Below are 20,322 nucleotides of genomic sequence, written 5' to 3' on the forward strand. Positions count from 1 at the left end.
AATTCAACACCTCTGCTTCACCCCATGTGAACCTGGCTGTGAAAATCTGCCCTTTCTGCCCTGGCCGGATGGCTGTTAGTTGGAGAGTCATCCCAGAGAACACAGGGGTCACGGGCCACAGCAGGAATCCTCACACCACTGATGTCAACCCTGAGACCATCATGGCTGGGCTCCATGCAGTTCCCTCGTCAACAGTCGGTGGGTGGGACAGAGGTCTGGGTGGCAGGCTTCAAGACCTCCGTTGCCTTGGGCCTGGTATGGGTCCTGACCACCTGGCCTGTGAAATGGGGATTTGGATGCTTCCTTGCCCTCACCAGCCACAGCCTACATAGGACAGCACAGCATTGCTGAGTTAAAGTTAAGAAAATGGGTTTGGAGCATAACTACTTAGATTCCAGTCATGGCTCCAGCATTTACAAGCTGTGTGATCTGGTCAAGTTACTTAAGGTCCCTGTGTCTCAGTTACTTTATCTGTAAAATAGATATAGCAGGAGTAGGTGTGAGAATGAAATGATTTAAGACTTATAAATGCTTAGAACCTTGTCGTACATAATGAATGCTCAATAAATGTTGCATTATTACCTTTACCTGAGGATTGGGCCCACCACACGCAGCCCACGTTACTCTTAGAAGGAGCCAGCAAGAGCTCACTGACTGAGGCCAAAAACCTGCCTCTGGCGAAGGCTCTGGGGTTTCAGAAGGCAGTCACCTCTCCCACTCCAAACTTCCCAGTGACCTGTCCCTGCTCCCCCAAGTCCCATGGAAGGCAACCATCAGAGATGCTGGTGCCCCCTCATTAGTGTTTGAAAAGCAGGGGAAGTACGTGATCATTTTTGCGGTTTATGGAGCTCACTTAGGCCGCAGGGGGGAGAGTGGACCAGAGGGGACATAGCTGTAGGTGGCAGTGGTTCAGAGGAAGGTGAGGAGGTCTGGTCTGGGCTGGAGCAGTGGGGAGAGGAGAAAGGGTGAGGAAGAATCAGAAGGTCCTGGGGAGTGAGGGAGTAAGAGAAAGGGAGGCCCTGAGGGTGAACCCCAGGTTTGAGGTCTGTGGCTCAGGGGATCCACCTCTTCCCAGGGCTGGTGGCAGCTCATTCTGGCTAGAGAGAGGTACTTGGACCCCACTGGGCATGAGGCCTCTTGATCCATTGGACTGCTGCCCAAACCACCCTCCCAGAACCTGCCTGAATTTTTGCATGGAAAACGGGCCCGTCCCAGCTTCTCCACGCCACTGCCTCAGGTCTTGGCCCCCCCAACAAAAGTAATTTCCCCAAATATTTGCAGGAGGGGAGCCGTCAGCACACAGAGACGCCATCCTGTTGAATTCATAATGTCTTTTATTAATATATTATGCTACAAAAATATTTTTGGCAAAATAACATTAATAGCATCTTTCTTTGTCTTCTATTATATTCTTAAAGAACTCTTCATGATAATTCACAGAGGTGAGGGGAAGAGGTGATTGAAAGAACAGCATCATGAATACTTTCAAATACATTAAGATCTGAAGCGTGTGTCACACAGTGAGAGTCTGGTGAGGACCTTCTGCGATCTCTTGGAGGCCCAGGAATGGGGCAGGGGCTCTGGCTTCCTCTGCTCTGGGCCAGAATCTCCCTTGGCCAAGAGCCAGGCCCTGCCACCCCAGCTATGGGGGCCCAAGATGTCTGCAAGCCCCACCGGAAACTTCTTAGACTAAGGTCCCATTCAAAGCGCACTTTCCCTCTAGTGGGGTTTGGGATGGAGGGGCCCTTTGAAGTGTGCTACTCTGTCACCTCTCCTGCCTGCCACAGGCTCCCAATCCTGTGGGGGCCTGCCTGTGGGTCCTGGGAGGAAAGCTGAGCACTGATCCTGGGGAGAGGTGGAGCCTCATCTTCATGGATTGCACACAGCATTTGCCCGTCCCTCCAGAAAGGAAACAAGGCCTCCGTTTGACAGATGAGGAAATGGATGCTCGGAGAGGGGCAGGGACTTGCCCAAGGTCACCCAGCAAAGTGAAGGACTCTTCAGAGTATCTCTGGAAAGGGAGAGCCACAGTCAGAGAAAGGGTGAGGGAAGCTGAGGGTGTGCTGATGCTCCTGGGACACGGCCAGGTAAGGCTCAGTGGGCTCAGGACCCCTCACTTCCCTCCCCAAGGGTCGGGGGCAAGGAAGCACTGAGCTCAGGGTTGGGGCCAGGGCCCTGGGTTCCAGTCCAGCTCTGCCCACAGCCCGAAGCCCCCCAACCCAGGGCAGCCGGCCAGCCTGCCAATTCACGTCAGGCCCGGCTGGGCCATTGAACTGTGGTGTGCGGTTGGACTGATTCTTGAACCTTATTGGTTTAGACAGCCAGCCAGGTGATTTTTTTGGCTGCTTAGATGGATTTTTAGAAAAATAACAATGTTCAAAGAACCTGAGCATTACACAGCCGGGAGGGACTCTCGATGTCATCTACCCCAGTCCCTTGCCAAGACTTCAATTCTCTACCATCTCTCTCCAGCCAACGTGCCTACTGCCCCTGATCACACACCTCTCCTGACAGGAAACTCACCGCCTGCAGGGGCACCTGTCCATCCTCAGACAACTTTGGCTTTGTAGAAACTATTCCACTAGCAAAACTAACGTCTGTGTCTCTCCTTCTTTCCTTCCTTTCTCTCTCCTTCCATTTCTACAGAGCTGTTGAGTCCCATCTTTGTGTCAGATGAAGATACAAATATGGGCTCATATGACTCTTGCCACCGAAGAGCTCACAGGCCGGGAGGAGAGCAGACGTGCAATTAGACATTCTCAGTGGGTGTTGTGATAGATGCTAAGAAAGCACAAAGGAACCACAGGGGGCTTCCTGGAGGAGGTGCCATCTGAGCTGATCCTCAAAAAATGAGCAGTTAGGGGTAAGAGAAGGGAGTCTCCAGGCCTAGCAAGTGGCATGTGTGAAACATCCTATTTATTCTAGAAATGAAAAATATGGTTCAGTCTGGTCAGGCACAGAGTGGGACAGATGAGATATGCTGGCAAGGTCAGCAGGGCCAGATCATGGAGTCTAGAATACCGGGCTGAGGACTTTGGTTCTTATCCCATGGCCACTGAAACACTATCACCAGCTCCAGTTCTGTTCTCTGCGCGCAGGATACTATCAAAGCTGCGATTCCCAGGTAGAACTTCTCTTGTCCTTCAGTGTTTTTCATAAGCTTTCCTTTTGGTAGAGGACCTTTCCTTGGGATCTGTTGTGGCAATGGCTCCGGCCTAGAGACTGAGCAGGTAGGACAGGGTCCTAAGCCTCTAGGTTTGCCCAAGTTGGTTGAGGCCAGGAGGTAAATGACAGAGCATCCAACATGAGGCAAATGGCCTTTCAGGGCAAAGGCAAACTTGCTGGTCAGTACAAGTTTCCATGCTCCTAGACTCCAGATCTTTGAATCTCAGAGGTGGAGGGGCCCTCCACAGCCCTGTGCAGCTCCTTGTAGCCCGACTCACACACCTTCACGGTCCCTGTTTTCACCTGGCTGCTGGTGTGTCAGGACAGCCTGGAGGAGAAAGACTAGAAGTGGCTGTGCCGACCAGTCCCAGAAAGCTCCTGTCATTCAGTCAGGTGTCCTGAGAGACAGTGGATCTAGGGCCACCACTAACCTGTTGCCTAACCTTAGGCAGGCCACTTAACCTACTGGGTCTCGGTCCATCCATCTTCTATGCCTACTTCAAGGTTAAATGTGAAAGCCCTAAGAAGTGTACATGATGCTCTCAGAACAACAGGGGTATTTTATGAGGCTAAGCACATAGAACATGCTGGAAAAAATGTCAGCAGTGGTGGCTAGATCATTTCCAAGTGCATGATTGGCTGCTGATGGAATGAAGCTCTCCGGCCCAGCATGAGAGAATTCATGCGCCCCAGCCATTCAATTTCCATAAATGTGCCTCAGGCCTTCTGGGATATAAACAGCAAGTTCAGTTCATTTCAAACCCTCGCCAGTGGGTGGTCCTCAGAGATGAGTGCTCTTAGGCTGCAGATGTCTGACCTACACTGGCTCTGGCAGTCCCATCAGCACATGTCCACCTAACCAGTTAGCCCATCCGTCTTTCTTTAAACGCTTGAGTGCTTATTTGAGGAAGAGTTTGGAATCACTCGAGCTGCCCAGAGGAGAGATCTGGCGGAGACTAGTGCTGGATCTGCCTGGTTAGGGGACTGGACAGGGTAAACTCCAGGTTCCTTCTAGGAGTCCAGGACTGTGCTGCGTGTCCCTCTCCATGCTGAGTTCCTCTAGGTCAGGAAAGGTGGTGAGATTTGGGCCAGACACGGAGACTGGCACTGCGTGTGCTTGATAACCACACACTGCATTAATTTACCTCTGGCCCTGTGCCTGGCATAGATCTGGGCACGCAGTCAGGTGCCTGGACTGTTTACCCAAATGCTTCATCTTAAATTAACCTCAAGTTCCATCTCAATACATCGCATGCCACACTCTGCCCTGAACAGAGGGAAATCTGGCCTGTGTGTTTCTAATTCCTTTACACTTATCTCATCCAAATAGTGCTCCGCACGATGTGTTTGATGTCCCCCAGGCCTCTGAGCCTGCTTTATAAGTCAGCTAAGCCCCTTCCCTCTCAGAAAAAGGAAGTCACATTTCTGCCAAGGATAAACCCTGGCTGAGGTCAAGTTCAGTTTATAGCATGGTGCCCATGGGGCTGGCTGGACCCTCTGAAGTAGAACTCAGGGCTCCTGCCAGGTCTCAAGCTCAAACATATCCATCCAGAGCTGAGCTGAAAAGAATTCAGCTGCCTGCCAAGATGCCAAGTGGGACCTCTGACCATCCAATGAACTGCCCTGAATTCTACTACCTCAGAAGGGAGATAGCTGCCCAGCTGGGCACAATGGTACTGGGGTTAGTCAGTCACTACCAGGCCTGCCAGGGAAACACATGGTAGGGTGGCGCTGGAGAGCACTGGGCTGGGTGTCAGCAGACATCCAGCTGTGCAGTATCAGGAAATGTACCCCCTCCACCCCGGGCCTTATTACTCTTACAGTTGTTATTTATCTGTCAAATGAGGGGTTCTTTCTGCTTTTGGGTTCCAGGATCCTGTAATTGATGAGCCACCGGCCCAATGAGGGTTTAGGGTTGGAAGGCAGCCAAACTGGGTCCTCTGTCTTCTTGGCCACTGCCCTGTGGGCAGAGGAGCTAGGTCCGCCTCTCTTAGTTACAGTGGCCTGACTGCCCCATTTGGCTGCCTGCCTGCTTCCCCGCGATTCCCACAGCTGCCCCCCGCTCCCTAGCCTCTGATTTGGCAGAAAAGCCTCTCATTGGCTTCAAGATAAGACAAGTCGGGGCACGGGACGCGTGGCACACACAAAGAGCCCTTTGGCAAGAGTGACCAACATGAGTAACTGTGGCCAAACAGTCTCTTTGGCAGGAGTAAGAAGCTTGTGCTGGCTCATCTGGGTGAGACCTGCCTCCCTAGCTTTCCTATGTAGAGAGAACACGGCAGAATATGAACCAGGGGATAAGCATGGTTTTTGAATCACATTGATCTGGGGCCAGTCCTGGTTGGGTGACCTTGAGCAAGTTCCTTTACCTCTTTTGGGGACTCAGTTTCCTCATCTGTGAAATGGGATAATTACATCTCATAGAACTGGGGTGAGGATCAGTGATAAAGTGAGTGTGCAAAGTGCCTGCCACAGAGCAGGCTTTGGACAAATGGTGGCTCTCATTACGATTATTATTACCATGTGACTCCTAGAGCCCCTGTCCCTAAAACTGCCCTTCTGTGCCCATTCCTGTCTTTTACGCAGCTCATTCCATTTGGCCGTGACTTTAGTAGCATCTCCTGTAACCCAAGCTGGATTAATGCTATCAGGACAGAGAGGTCTGGATTCATATCCCGGATCTCTCACTTGCTGTGTGACCTTGGGCAACCACATTCCTCTCTTTGGATCTCACTTTAATCATCAGGCACATGGGGCTGGGAAACCACCTCCCTCAGCACCAACATTCCTCCTCCACCCAGTGCTTTGGTCAAAACACTTACCAAGAGCTCCGGAGGCTGGTTCACAGACACCCAGGGTTTACAAAATAGCAGCATTCTCTTTCCAAAAGTATCTTTCCAGCCCTAGGATGTATCCAGGGGAGGGAAGGACCGTCAGCATTCACATCTCTGGCTCCCAAATCCAGCTTCACAAAAGCTAAGCCTGTCTGCTTGCCCCTCCCTCTGAGGTCCCCATGGTGGGAGAAGCCAAACCCAGACACTGGAGGCTTCTGCTGGTCTAGGAGCAAGCCAGTCCACAGCCACGGTCCGCATGAGGCTGCAGATGTCCTGGCAGCCTGGGTTCACCTCCTGGGTTGGCGTTGGGGCTAATTAAGGGGTTATTAACATAGGTCACATAAAAATAGTTTTATCGATGGAATAAATACATTTTTCTTTTTTAATATGGACACGTATTTTACAAAAGAGCCCCATAGCACTATGGGAAATTAAGATCCTTCTACAAAAAAGAAGATGTAACTCGGGTACAATAAAGCTCTAGTGTTCTAACGGATCCCGTCTGGACTGCCCCCGAGGTGTCAGGCACCCCTGGGGGTGGTGGCAGGGGCAGTGCGGTGCGGCCACAGACCCTCCTACGGTTTCTCTGGCTTCTCTGCATGGGCAGTCGAGGTCAGGAGGGCCCGGGGGTGTGCAGCAGGAAGGGGGCTGCGAAGCTGGCAGCGACGACGGCAGGGAGGAGGCCCAGGGCCGGTGGCGAGCGGGCAGGTGCTGAGCTGGTGGCGGACCCCGGCTCTTCCTGCTGCTGGAGCTGGCTGGAGAGCTGGAAGGGGGACCCGGCAGTCCCGGAGCTGTGTGTGGGCTGGAGGGGCAGCGGGGGTGGCGAGGCGGTGGTGCTGGAAGGAGAAAGCACATGAAACTCTGAGTGACTGCTCAGTAGCCCCATCCTGGGCTGTGGCCTTAGGGTTCAGATCTGACTTTATCTGATCTATTTTTTCTCATAAAATGGAGAAGGAAACAGGGGGCTCAGACAGGGAAAGTGAGCAGCCCAGAGCCACAGAGCAGGCTGGCTGAGCCCCTGATGCCACACTCACTCTCCTATACCAGGCTCCAGGGGGCAGGCTGGGCACTGGGGGCCACAGGGCTCAAGTGTGACCACTCAAGAGAACTGGGTCCAAGGCAGAAAGAATTAAAGCATTATAGAGGGAGCCATCTGAGGTCACAGTGAGGCCATCAGCCCCCACACCTATGTACACAGACGCCCCGGCCCTCCTATTGCCCTCCCCTCCCCTGTCTGAAATAAACAGAAAACAAAACACACAAACAACCCCTCCCCCACCTCGCTATCCCAGGGCCCATTTATTGAGAGTATTTCTGGTCCTCTGAACGGACCCTCACAGTGGCTCGCATCACCCCCTTCACCAGATGAGGAAACAGGCTCAGGGAGGCTACACGGTGACCGGGTCACCAAAGAAGTGGGGGCAGCACCTCCAGGGAGCAGGATCCCTGAGGTCAACTCAGCCACAGGGAGTTTTAGAGAAAGGCACAGTCCTTCATGAACTTATAAAAACAGAATGCAGTTTTGGAGGTAATGGTTAAGGATCTTGGCTCAATAAAGCGTACGTGAAAGAGAGGGAAAGAGACAGACCAGGAGACAGAGGGAGACGGGAGGAAAGGAGATTAAGTGCAGCGGGACTGGTGCCAACGAGAAGCGGAAGGTGGCAAGGACGGGGCAGGCAGGGCGCAGGACCACACCGCCAGCTCAAGTCCCAGGAGGACATTATGAACAAAGAGAAGGACAGGGGCTGGGAAGGAAGGGGCAATGACAGAGACTGAACAAAGGCCCCTGGGGGAGAAGGCACTGGGATAAACCCTAGAAGCTATGGGCACACTGGCCCTGTGGAGCCCTGGGCAGAGGGAGGCAGATGGACATGCAGGCAGAGGATCCAGCAGGCCCCATAACACCAGAGGGGTAAGGATGGGAGGGGAAACCCAGGGGTGGGGGGGCAGAGAGGGGCCCCACTCCAGTGCAGGGCCAGAAGGCCTTCCTAAAGAGGTGACTCATGGAGGCAGCAAGTCCAGCTGGCACATGGCTGAGGCTGTTCCCAGCAGGACTGAGAGGTACTCACAGAACACAGAGTAGGGCCCGTGCCAGCTCTGTGTAAAGCACCTAGTATGCAGCAACTCTATTCATGACACCACGAGGAGGTTTGACTGTTATCTTCATTTTACTTATGAAGAAACCAAGGCCCAAAGGGGTTAAGTACTTTGCTCCAGGGCACAGTGCAGGGGGCACACAGTAGGTGCTCACTGGCATTTGCTGGGTGGGCAGGAAGCTCGCCCCATCTGGTGCCTGCACTGTGGGAGCCTCTTCCATGTGAGACACTGCTCCACTTTCTGGGGATCACTCTCCTTCCCAGACAGGCTGCTCACTCCCTGAGTCTTCTGGGAGTTTCCATGTGCTGGATACAAGGTCCCAACAATTAGCCATAATCACTTGGATGAGATCTATCAGCTGCCACAGCCCAGCCCCACAGCCATGTGACTGGATGCCTCTCACACAGCCTGGTTCAGCCTCAGCCTGGGAGGGAGGGTGGGGGGCCTGCCTCCACATGGGCTGGGACCTCTGCTCTGGGGTCCAGAGACATGGTCAAAGCCAAGTCCTCACTCACTGCATTGCCCCTCCCTCTCTTTTCCGCCATTGGTAATGCTCTGACCACAAGGACCTGATGAGTCCCTGCAGGAGAGTCTTCTCAACCTGGAGTCTATGGTCCTCTGTCTTTAGAAGGCCCTGAGGACCTATCAGGAGAGGAGGGAGCAAACTCTTGTCACACACAGGGGACAGAGGGAACATGCTCCTGGATAGAGTATGCGTGTGGAACGGGAGGGAGGAGGCAGACCAGGTGGCTTTGAGTGTCCCTTATAAGCCTGTATGCCTCCCATCCCATGTCTCAGACCATTAGAGAGCTGCCACGGTCTGAGGCCAGCTGACCTTATCCTTCCTGGTTCTCCCAGGACACACCAACCCTCTCCAGTCACATCTACTGTCCTGTGGGCAGTTTCCTGTTCACCATTGAGAGCTGACTCCATGTCCCCTCACCTAGAGGCCTCTGTCCTGCATCCCCCAATGCCTGAGAGAATTCAGGCTCCCATAAAGCCTTGTACATTTCTCACTGATCACATTATGTCACGGGCACCTCTTATTTGGGCACACGAGGTTTGAATGAGTTTCTGTAAAGAGCTATGAATGCCAGGTACATGGTGCCACACGGTGTTGGTTATTTTTATTATCATTACTATGTTTGCATGTGTCTCCCCCAGTAATAACATCCTCCATTTATGGAAAACTTCCTGCGTGCCCGCAGACACTGTGCTTAGTGCTGAGCATGAGCCATCTATTATTATTCGTATTTCCAAGATGAGGAAACTGAGCCTGAAGGAGGTTAGGACACAGATGTGTCCTGGGCAGTCTGGCTCCCCATCCTGACTGGGTCTGGGTGCTGAACTCACTGTGTGGGTGAGTGTGTGATGGAGGGCCCAGGGTGAAGCCTGCTGCTTCCTGCTGAGACCTGGAAAACCCACACCCAGCAGGGTTACTGCCTCAGCCCCTTCTCTCCCTTTCTTTTCTAATAAAAAGACCCCCATCCCTGCACATAAGACAGAAGTTCTTTCTAGCTGCTGCCCCGTCCTTTCAGTCTGAGCAGCAGAAAGGTAAGGAGGGCTGGCCTCAGGGGAGGAGCCGGAGGTGCCTTCTGGGGTGCCCAGAGCAGGGGTCCCAGGCTGACCACAGCCAGCCCCACAGGCTGTCAGAAAGAAGATCAAGTAGGAATTATGAAAACCATGTCTCACAAGATGCCCAAAGGCATTTGCTTTTACACTTTGAAAACCAAAGATGCAACCAGCTCCCTCTTCCCGCTTGGAGCCTGAGTAGGGTTTATTGCTTGGAAGGAGTCCCAGGGAAATGGGGGGAGGCAGCAGGCAGGAGCAGAAAGCCCCTCCAAATGCCCCACCTCCCCTTGCTCACAAAACTTTTTCCCCCAGCCCAGATTCCCCCCCCCCCCACCCCAACCCATGCTGGGAAAAGTGTCTCATGGCAAAGTGGCCTCAAAGCCAAACCAAACACTGCGTGTTCCCAGGCTCTGCAGAGGGCTGGCACCGAGGGGCCCAGTCTACTCTAAGCTGACCGGGCCTCTTGAGTGGGGAGGGGCCTTCTGCCCGAGGGGAAGGCAGAAGCCCTGTTCCAGACTGTCCTATGTTCCTGCTTGCTGTGTGACTATGGGCAAGTCCTGTCCTCCAGGCCTCAGTTTCTCTATGTGTACAATGAAAGAACAGGAATGACCCATGGACTTGAAAATGTTTTCTAGCAGCAGAAGCCAGAAGTGAGATCTTAGGCAGAAGCCCAAAGTATAAAGCACAGAAAAGCAGGGCTGGTGCTTGAGACAGTGTCAGCCGTCTATCCCCTGAGGCCCCTCCATAGGGTTTCCTGGAGCAGGTGGCCAATCTTGGTACCAGAGGGTCTCCAAGAGCCATCCAGGGCTGGGTTCTGGGAGTCTCGAGGCTTTGGCTTTTTTGCTAACATAAGGGGCTGCTGGGCTGTGCCTTAGGTGGCTTCTGAGTGGGCTCTGAGGAGACAAGGGGGAGATGGAGCCTGGGACACAGGGCCTGGGTGCTGGGTGGCCCTGCTGCCTGGGGGTATAGTTCTCAGTGTGATCCTGCTGAGGAGACCTCACTGTGGTTCCAGCCTGGGCCTCAGCCTCTCTGGACCAAGCAAGCCAGACGCAGGCAAAGATCTAAAGTGACTATAAAACTCTAGAAGAAAACATAGGCAGGAAACTCTGACATTTCTCTTAGTAATATTTTTTTCTGATATATCTCCTCAGGCAAGGAAAACAAAAGAAAGAACAAACAAATGGGACTATATCGAACTAAAAAGGTTTTGCACAGCAAAGGAAACCATCAACAAAATGAAAAGACAACACACTGAACGGGAGAACATATTTGCCAGTGATACATCTGATAAGGGGTTAATATGACACACTGAATGGGAGAACATATTTGCCAGTGATACATCTGATAAGGGGTTAATATCCAAAATTTGTAAAGAACTCATACAACTCAACATCAAAAATCCCAAACAATCCAATTAAAAAATGGGCAAAGGACTGAACAAAGACTTTTCCGAAGAGGATATACAGATGGCCATATGAAAAGATGCTCAATGTCACTAATTGTCAGAGAAATAAAAATTAAATGAAAATTAAATGAAAATTAAAACCACAATGGCAAATCACCTCATATCTGTCAATAAATCAACAAATCACAAATGTTGGCGAGGGTGTGGAGAAAAGGGAATCCTCATGCACTGTTGGTGCAGACTGGTGCAGCCACTGTGGAAAACAGTATAGAGGCTCCTCAAAAAATTAAAAATAGAACTACCTGATGACCCCGCAATTCCAATTCTGGGTATATATCTGAAGAAATTCAAAACACTAGTTCTAAAAGATACATGTATACCATGTTCACTGCAGCATTATTTATGATAGTCAAGATGTGGAAGCAACCCACTTGGATAAAGAAGAGGTGGTGCATATATACAATGGAATATTACTCAGCCATAAAAAAGAATAAAATCCTACCATTTACAACAACACGGATGGACCTAGACGGTATTATGTTAAGCGAAATAAGTCAGACAGAGAAAGACAAATACCATGTGATTTCACTTATATGGGGAATCTAAAAAACACAATAAACAAACAAACAAATTAGAAACAGACTCATAGATATGGAGAACAAACTGAGGGTTGCCAGATGGGAGGTGGGTGGGTAGGTTGGGTGAAAAAGGTGAAGGGATTAAGAGGTACAAATTGGTAGCTACAAAACAGTCAGGGGGTGTAAAGCGCAGCATAGGGAATGTAGTCTATAACATTGTAATAACTATGATGGTGCCAGGTGGGTACTAGAATTATTGAGGGATCACTGCATGAATCATATAATTGTCTAACCACTATGCGGTATACCTGAAACTAATATAAAGTAATATCAAATGGCAACTGTAGTTGAAAATTTTTAAAAAAAAGTAATAGGTTTGCCTGCAGTTCAGCATCCTGGTATCTCAGGTCCACGGCAGCCTCCATGCCTTGGGCCACGTGGTTTTCTCTGTCCCTTCACCTCCCTTCGGCCTCCAGGACCACTGACTGAATTCCCAACCCCCAGCCCTCCCTGACCGAATTCCTTCGTAGGCAGCACAGGCAGACGGACTGTGGCTTCAGGGCTCGTTCAGCTGCAGCATAGTGTGCAGCTGTCCTTGCCTGGCCATGATCTGAGATTCTTCCCGCTCTGGTCCCCGTGAGCACTGCACTCAGGGCTGGGCGTCAGTCTGTGGCCAACGCGCTCCTATGCAACGGGGTGGAGAGGGGATGTTGTGCAGCCCTGCCCAGGCTCACTTAAGGCTGTGAGTCTCAGATGTGCTGAAGGCCTGTGAGCAGCTATCGCTGTGTGGGGGCTTCTTAGACTAAACTCTTGAGAGTCAAAGGCTCACAGTCTGGCCACCAACACTGGGGACAACTGTTACTGAGGGTCACCAGTGGTCTGATGCTGGTTTACTACTTTACAAGCACCATCTCATCTACCTTCTGAGTCTCAAAACAAGTATGAGGGGCAAGGATTCGAATCCTCCTCTGCCTGAATCCGTCTGTGCTTTTGTTCACTGAGGGACCCTGCCTCCCATTTCTCATGGGGCATCTTCTACCTCTAATCAGACGGGTTCCTGGCCTCCTACAGAGACGCTGACCACCCTGCACCAGGGAGAGGGCCTGGCCGTGCCAGGAGACAGCGAAGCTGGAGAGCTTCAGGGCAGGAAGGGCTGGCCAGCAGGAGGGGTACAGAGCCCACCTGGAGCCCAGGGGCTGGAACTCTGGAGGGGCTCTGGTCTTTAGTTCAAACTTCAGGGAACACTGAGGCCCAGAAGGCCATGGCCACTGTCCTGTACCCCCTCCCCCTACATGGTGGCACCCACAAGGCTCTGCGTCCATCACATACTGAAGTCCCCTTCTGTGCCCTGCTTCGGGCCATGCCCAGCTCTTCCATGCACCTGCCCATCATAACTGTCCTTCCAATCCTGGTGGCCCTGCACTCCACTCCCTTGTTTATCCAATCTCCACCCCAACACACACACACACACACACACACACACACACACCCCTGTGGACTCAGAGAACAGCAGAGCAGGCATGACCTTCAAAGATCAGTCGAGGCCCTAACTGCACAAAAGGAGAAACTGAGGACCGCCACAGGTCCTACCTCACTGGGGCAGTGCCCTGCACACAGCCTGCGTGGGGATGGTCCCTGCCTGCTGCCCCTCCTGGCTCTCAGGTGTGGAGCCCCCTGTGGTGTGCAGCCACAGGCTCGGCCCTTTCCATGGGTCCCCATAAATCATCCTGCCACGGGCTGCTGCTTCTCTAAACTTCCTCCCGTGTGTTTACATCTCGGGTAATGAGGGGCGAGGGGAGGCCAGCCTGCTCCAGGTGGTGTCCCGCCCAGGCGCTTGCAGCCCCCACCCCGGCTCTCTCTCCTCTCTCACTCAACATGCCCTCCAGTGACCCACAGAAGCCCAACCCAGATCTGGCCCCCAGGGGCTCCCGGCCTAGAAACACAAGAGAGGAATTGCAGCCTGTGTGACTACGCCAGCACAGGACACTCACGGGCAGCTGTGGGATGGAGGGGAGGGGAGAGCAGGGAAAGCTACGGCAGGAAGGGAGACTTCAGCAGTGGGTGCGGAAGGGGAGATGCTGGCCAAGTGAGGGGGGCAGGGCCGTCTGTGTGGGTGAAAGACTGTGACCCTTGGCATTAGACAGACCCGTGTGCAGGTTCTGACTCCATACCTGACTCGCTGTGTGGTGCTGGACAAGTTACCTCACCTTGCTGAGCCTGTTTCCTAGTTTGTCAAACAAGAGCTCCTGATAGGAATGGGGGACATGGCAGATGTAAGTGCCTGGCACAGGAGCTCACAAGGGTCCACTGGCACCCACCCCAGCAGAGAGGCAAGTACAAAGATAGGGAGGGGGGCTGGGTACATCCTGCTGCCCAAGGCCTGGCAAGGACAGGGCTCTCTATCCCTCGGGAGGAAGGGCAGTGGGTAAGGCAGGAAAAGAGGTGACAGGCACTGCATCTGGGCAGAGCTGCAGGAGGTTAACCTGGTGATGGTGGGAGTTGCAAGGAATCTGAAGCTGAGGCGTGGCCATGTGCTAAGGCCAGGAGACCTGCTAGGATCCTGCTGCAGGATCCAGGTGGAAGATGAACTGAGGAGAGGGGATGGAGAGGAGGGGATGGCTCCAGTGGAATTTAGGGGGAAGAAAATGAGACAACTCAGAATAGAATTAAAGCTCCAAAGAAAATGGTTTGGTTAGCAGGGCTACAAATGGGCCCCAGGGTCCCCTCAGAGTCCCCTCTTGGAGAATTGGAAACTTGGGAACTTGAAGACGATGGAGTGACAAAAGCTGTGCCTGGCACCCAGGCCGCTCATAGAGCCCAGGGACTGTTTCCCCAAGAAGTAGTGGGGAAGTTTTCAACAAATAGGCTGCCTGTTGGTGGAAACTTCCTTCTCCAACCTAACCAGATGGGAGAAAGTTATCCAACCATAGTTTACCTGTTGGGACCGAGAAGGACTGCCTCATGCCAAAGAAAAGCTGTTTCTTCTCCTGAAGCCAGGCTCTGTATTTCAGAGCTTTGTGTTGTGGAAAGGAAACTGTTTTGGAGTCATTTGCCCAAATTTACCTTTCAGACTTGGTTAGGGGCTGAGGGTCTGTTGCTGGAGCTGACAGCCCAGCCTCTTGTCACCCTGTGGGCTGGACCCGCCACTGGCTGGTCTCCTATTCACCCAGACGGTTGATCAGGGCCGAGTGACCCCCTGGATCGAAGCACTTTATGGGCTGCCGGGGCCTCTTGGGCAGCCTGTGTCCCCCCTCCCCCATGGCTGAAGGAAGCGGCTAAGCAACTCTATGCCCTTGCTCCAGGTCTGAAGGGGGAGGCCCATGCTGGGCACGTGCTGGGCACATGTCAGGCACATGAGCCGAATGTGTAGCAGCCAGTACAGCTGCAGCAGTGCCTCTGCCCCAGGCAGGCCGGGCTCTGCAGGAGTACATTTCCCAGGAACCCCAGTCAGGTGCGTTAAGCCAACACATAGCCAAAGGAACAATAGACTCAACTCCTATTTGCTGGAAGTCGCTTTAAGATCGTGCACACCCAGCACTTTAAGAGAGTGAACTGGACTATGTCAACTTCTTGTCGATGACTCAGAGACCTGGCTGCAGGAAGATCATGCCTGAACAGCACAGGAGGCAGCTCCTGATTTCTGTGTGACCCCGACAAGCCCCCCGCCCGGGCCTTGGTTCAACATCTGTAAATGCAGAGTGGGGCTTGTGTTTTCCAAAGCTGCTCAGAAGAATCTCCAGTGCACATTCAACACGTGGCTCCCCAGGCCCCTGCAGGTGTGATTCAGGGGTCTGCAGTGGGGTCTGGGGATTTGTTTAACAAGGGCCCAGATGATTCTTTCTGGGATGCTGAGGAAATGCTGGATGATCTGCAGGGTCCAGATGGAGACTCGAGTCTCCGAGGGCCCACTATGGGGCACAATGTCCAGGGATGGGCTCCCACAAGAGAAGGTCCCTGCCTCTCATTCATGGTCAGTCCCTGGGATATCCCAGGTGCACTGCTGATGCTGTTAACCAAAGATGAAGATTCTTGCCCCAAAGGGGCATCTAGGGACATTGCTCTGGACTGAGCCTGTAGGCAGAGGTTGGAAGACAGCATCTTGGGTACAGCAGGGGCTTTGGTGAGACAGGCCGAGGGGGTGGTGCAGGGGAGTAAGAGGGGCAAACAGGTGAGGACAGGGAGGTATCAATATAGTAGCAGGATTTCTGCTCCTGACCATTTTCGACAAGGTTTATCACAAACTCCCCCTCCCTTGCTGAGACCGAGCCCACAGCCTTAGGGAGTCAGGTGTCCTCTGCCATTTCTCTCCTGCACGTGAGATGCCCTCTGCAGCCTCCCTGTCAGGGTGTCAGCACTCAGACCTCAGGCACAGGGAGCTCACGGCCTTTTGACGTAGCCAGCCTATTCCATTTTCTCCTGGCTCCAACGGAGCCTGCTCTGCACACCAGGTGCATCCCAGGAAATTAAGGGCAAAGCCAAATTTTGTCCATGGCACTTAAAGGAAGCTCCTCTTCCCTCACCTTTAAAATGGAGAAGACTACACTTGCTCTCATTCTGAGAATAAAAATGAGAAATGAGATGTGAGTGTGTTCTGTAAACCCTGAAAGATGCACAGGAGGGTCCTCCGTGAATGGGGACAAGCCAGCCCTGCTGGACACTCACCTGCCAGGCTTCCTCAGAGCAGGGATTGTGGATGACAGAGTGTGCCCAGCCCTGGGGTGTAGAGGGAGGCTGCCTGGAAGGGATGCCCAGCTCCCAGCAGACTGGCCCCTCTGGCTCACCTGTCCTCGATGCGGACCCAGAGGTCATTGAACTGCCGGGGTCGCTGGTGTTTATTCTGTCTCTTGTGCCACTTCTTCTGCCGCCCAAACTCCTCCAGTTGGCTGAGGCTGTCGGGGAGCAGGAGGTGTGGGGACAGTGCTGGGTCCTCCTCTTCGGGCGGGGAGGTGGGGGTCACAGAGGGCGCTGTGGGGACGGCAGCAGCTGGGGTCACTGGGGCTGGGCTCACTGAGGTCCTCTCGGATGGGGGTGCAGGACTCCTGGCAGCAGGGCTGGAAAGGGTGACAGCTCGTGAGGCTCATGTGTTGCAGCTTGTCATTCATGTGTGATGGGATGCAGTTCAGTGGGAGAGTTATCCTGGCAAGGGAAGATGCCAGTGTGCCCCTGCTGGGCCCGGTGAGGATAACCCAGGAAAACCATTGTCTGGTGCTGAGAGATGGAGCTTCGACTCATTCTTTCATTTACTGATTCAATAAATACTGAGCATCTACCTTGCACCAGGTACTTTTCTAGGAATTGTGCAGAAGCAGCAACCAAAACAAAGTCCTACCCTCTTAGAGCTCACAATCTGAAGCAGAAAATGGAGAATAACACATACAGATGTCAGATGGTGATGACTGCTGGGGAGACAAAGCAGAGACAGGAGAGGGGGGTGGAGTGCTGGGCAGGGAAAGTGGTCTGGTCACTGCCCGGTGCTGCCAGGTGACATCTGAGCTCAGACCACTAGGAGGTGAGGGAGTGAGCCATGGATATGTCTCTGGCTTTGGGTCCCATTCATTCAACAAGCTCTGGCTGAGGGACTCTGGGTGAGTTACCTACCTTTACTATGCCCCAGCCTCCTGCTTTGTAAATGGGGATATTACAGCCTGTACCTCATTGAGGAATCATTAGGACTATGTAGGTTAGCACCGCCAAAGCACTTGGAACAGGGCCTGGCAAACAGCAAGCAGCTGAAACATTTAGGTAATTAATATTATTAATGAAATATTAACATTGTTGCTTGTGTCATTCAGCCAACTACCCATTCAGGCATTTAACACACATTCACTGAGCACCTCTGCAGGGAGGCCGGGCAGTGTTAGGGGAATTAGAGCTTGAGCTAGAGGGAGACAGATATGGGTGCACGTCCTGGCTCTGCCACTTACAGGCCATGTGACTAAGGACAGGTGACACAATTGTCTTAAGCAGCAGCTAAGTGCAAAACGGGAGTAGTAGTGCTACTCATTTCGTGAGGACGGGTGACGTGCCTGGCACGTAGCAAGCCTCTCTGTAATGTCGGCCAGCAAGCAAGTGGATCTGGCTGCAGTCGGTGCTAAAGCGTCCATCAGGGGGTGTGTGTAATTCGCATTCCACGGAGAGGTGCACACGGACACCCCTTAGCCTAGGAACGTCCTCTGCTCCTCCGCTTTTACTCTCTCCTGTCTGTGGCCCAAATGGAATTCCTTTGGGGACCCTCCGTCCCTGGGAGAAGGCTGGCTACGGCTTTTGGAACTGCAAAGGGGAGGTGGCACCCAGGGCAGCGGGCAGCCTGGACCCTCACTGCACTCCCACGTGCACGGTGGGTGAGGGGGAGAAGGCCATCAGCTCCACCTATCCACCCCCAGCCCCCACGGCAGCTCTAGATTCCCAGGGTCCAGAAGATGCCGCAGATGCTGGGGAGATAATTCGAAACAGGCAGACAAAAGGATGGATCCAGGAAGCACCTGTGGCTGATGATGGCTTTTATTGTTGGGGCCTCCTCGGCATCCCTGCTCCTCCTCGCCCGCAGGATTTCAGCCTGTACTCGGGGACTCAGGCGGAGAGCCCTCAGAGCAGGGTCTGGGGTGGGGCAGAGAAGAGGGGGACCCTCCTCTGATCCTGGGCTCTAGATGAACAGGAGCTGAGGCAGTGTCTCCAGCCTGCCTCCTCCCCTACCCTTGCTCCTAGCCTGACCTGCACAGATACAATGAGCTTCAAGGTGAAGGTCCTTGGGGCTGTGTGGGGGAGCTTGAGGAATGAATGCTGGGTCCCCAAGGCTCCCTTGTCCCTTACCCCTCAAACACATGCTTGCCTAGGCCTAGTACCATCTGATTTGTGTTGGGCTCAAATGTTCAGGAAGACCAATCCTGTCAGGTTGGCTCAGGAGATGAGAGGAGGAAGGAGTCCAGTGTGAGAAAGTTTCTAAGTTCCTCTAGAAGTGCCATGGAGACGGGGTAACAATGACCCCGAGAGAGGGGACCAGAGGCTCATGCCCTGGGTAGCCCAGGCCTCATCTCTGCAGAGTGCAGAGCAGGCCTCAGCTGTTTCTGAGCACTCCCACCTCCGGGCCACCCTGACCTGCAGATCGGGCACAGAGAGTGGCTAAGAGCTTAGGTAGGCCTTAGGCAGCCACCCTAAGGAGTCCTACAGGGTCCCAATCACTAGTCTCCAAATCCAGAATATCTCTCAAAACTCAACTCTGCTCCCACTCCCACCACCACTGCCAGGCCCACCACTCTTACCTCCTGCCGAGGCTGAGCTCCAGCCTTCTGCCCAGTCTCTCCACCTCCAGCCTACTTTCTCCTCTCTGGGGTGCCTGCTCAAGGCCGGTCCCTATGGGGCCCCATCTCACCAGAGGCTTCTTCACAACTCTTGCCCAGGCCTGAGCGGGAGGGCAGGGCGCGGCCCAGCCATGCAGCCTGGCCAGCACAGACCGGCAGCAGCTGGCTGCTTACCTGTGGATGGTCTGCCCTGCGGGTGTGTGTTCCACCTCCAGCCCTGCCTGTCGAAGGACATCGATGACTGTGTTGTTCCCCAGAAAGTGACCTGGAACACAAGAGACAAAGGAGGCTCAGCCATATGCCAGGACACCAGCAACTGGGGACAACCTCAGGCCAGTGACTTACACCAAAGCTGAGGCCCCAGAGCAGTATGGCATATCAGGAAGATGTCCTGGTGCCACCGTGCCTGGTCCAAATCCTGGCTCTGCTGCTCACTGGTTGTACCTTCCTGTGCCACAGTTTCCCCCTCTGTAGAGTGGGAATGACTGTAATAGCAACCTCCAGAGTGGCTGTGAGGACCGCAGGAACAGTGCTGGCATGTAGCAAAGGCTCAGTGTGTCCTGTGGCATCGCTCTGCCTCATACCACGAGGCTGGCCCAGCCCCAGACTGTGCAGGCAGGGACAGTCTTCAGCACTCCATTAGTGGGGGTCCATTTATGATGCACTCGCTCTGTGGGCAGCCTTGTGCTAGATACCAAGAATACAGGTATAAATCACAAAATCCACAACCCCAGATGACAGCAGGAACAGCCTCCTTCGGTGGGATACAGGCCTGAGGTCTGAGGACACCATGAAGGCTCCCAGTTAAGAAGGTTAGAAAGGATCCTCAGGAGGCTGACTGACTGTGGAGTCAGCACCCTGTCAAGCCCCTCCTGCTCTCTGGGCCTCAGTCTCCCCACCTGGTCAGTGTGGGCAGAGTGGTGGTGGCCCCTGGCGCCCTACCCACCCATATGCCTGCCCTGTGGCCCACTCCCACGGGCGGCTCCCTCCTGCTCACCATTCATCCCAGAACCTGGGGGAAATCCCTGCGCTGTTCCTGTAATTGCCTGTGACGGGTGGTGACAGGTGGGAAGCCGGAAGGTCAGTATGTTGACAGCCCCAGGGAGGTCTGAGCACAGAGAGTGGACAGGCTGTTGGGGAAGGGAGAGTCTCCAGAACAGAGGAAGCCAGGCTGGGGCTGCACAGTGGCTGGAGTAAAGGGTAAAGCAAGTAGCCCTTCATCGGCCAGCCCTACACACCCCTGGCTGGTTTCGCCACCCCCTAAGTCTCTCTTGCCAGCCTGCCACAGTCCCTGAAACCCACCTCTGGACCACTGCCTAAGATCACTGGGTTAGGAACAGGAGGCAGGTTCTAGTCCCAGACCCACCACACTC

At 53.5% G+C, this 20,322-nt stretch overlaps 1 protein-coding gene across 1 annotated transcript in view; it reads right to left on the reverse strand.

The window, feature by feature from the left end:
- Positions 1 to 1,318: 1,318 nt before the first annotated feature.
- Positions 1,319 to 20,322, reverse strand: part of TRABD2B (TraB domain containing 2B) — a 195,479-nt gene continuing 176,475 nt past the window's right edge. Inside the window, exons 5-8 of the mRNA XM_081143931.1 lie at positions 19,124 to 19,214; positions 16,433 to 16,702; positions 5,988 to 6,835; positions 1,319 to 2,011 (exon numbers count right to left, since the gene is read on the reverse strand). Coding sequence (XP_081000057.1) covers positions 6,613 to 6,835; positions 16,433 to 16,702; positions 19,124 to 19,214 — 584 coding nt within the window. The 3' untranslated portion in view covers positions 1,319 to 2,011; positions 5,988 to 6,612. The remainder of the gene's footprint in view (positions 2,012 to 5,987; positions 6,836 to 16,432; positions 16,703 to 19,123; positions 19,215 to 20,322) is intronic.

This window comes from Miniopterus schreibersii (genome assembly GCF_964146895.1).
Source record: "Miniopterus schreibersii genome assembly, chromosome: 8".
NCBI classification, from domain to species: domain Eukaryota; kingdom Metazoa; phylum Chordata; class Mammalia; order Chiroptera; family Miniopteridae; genus Miniopterus; species Miniopterus schreibersii.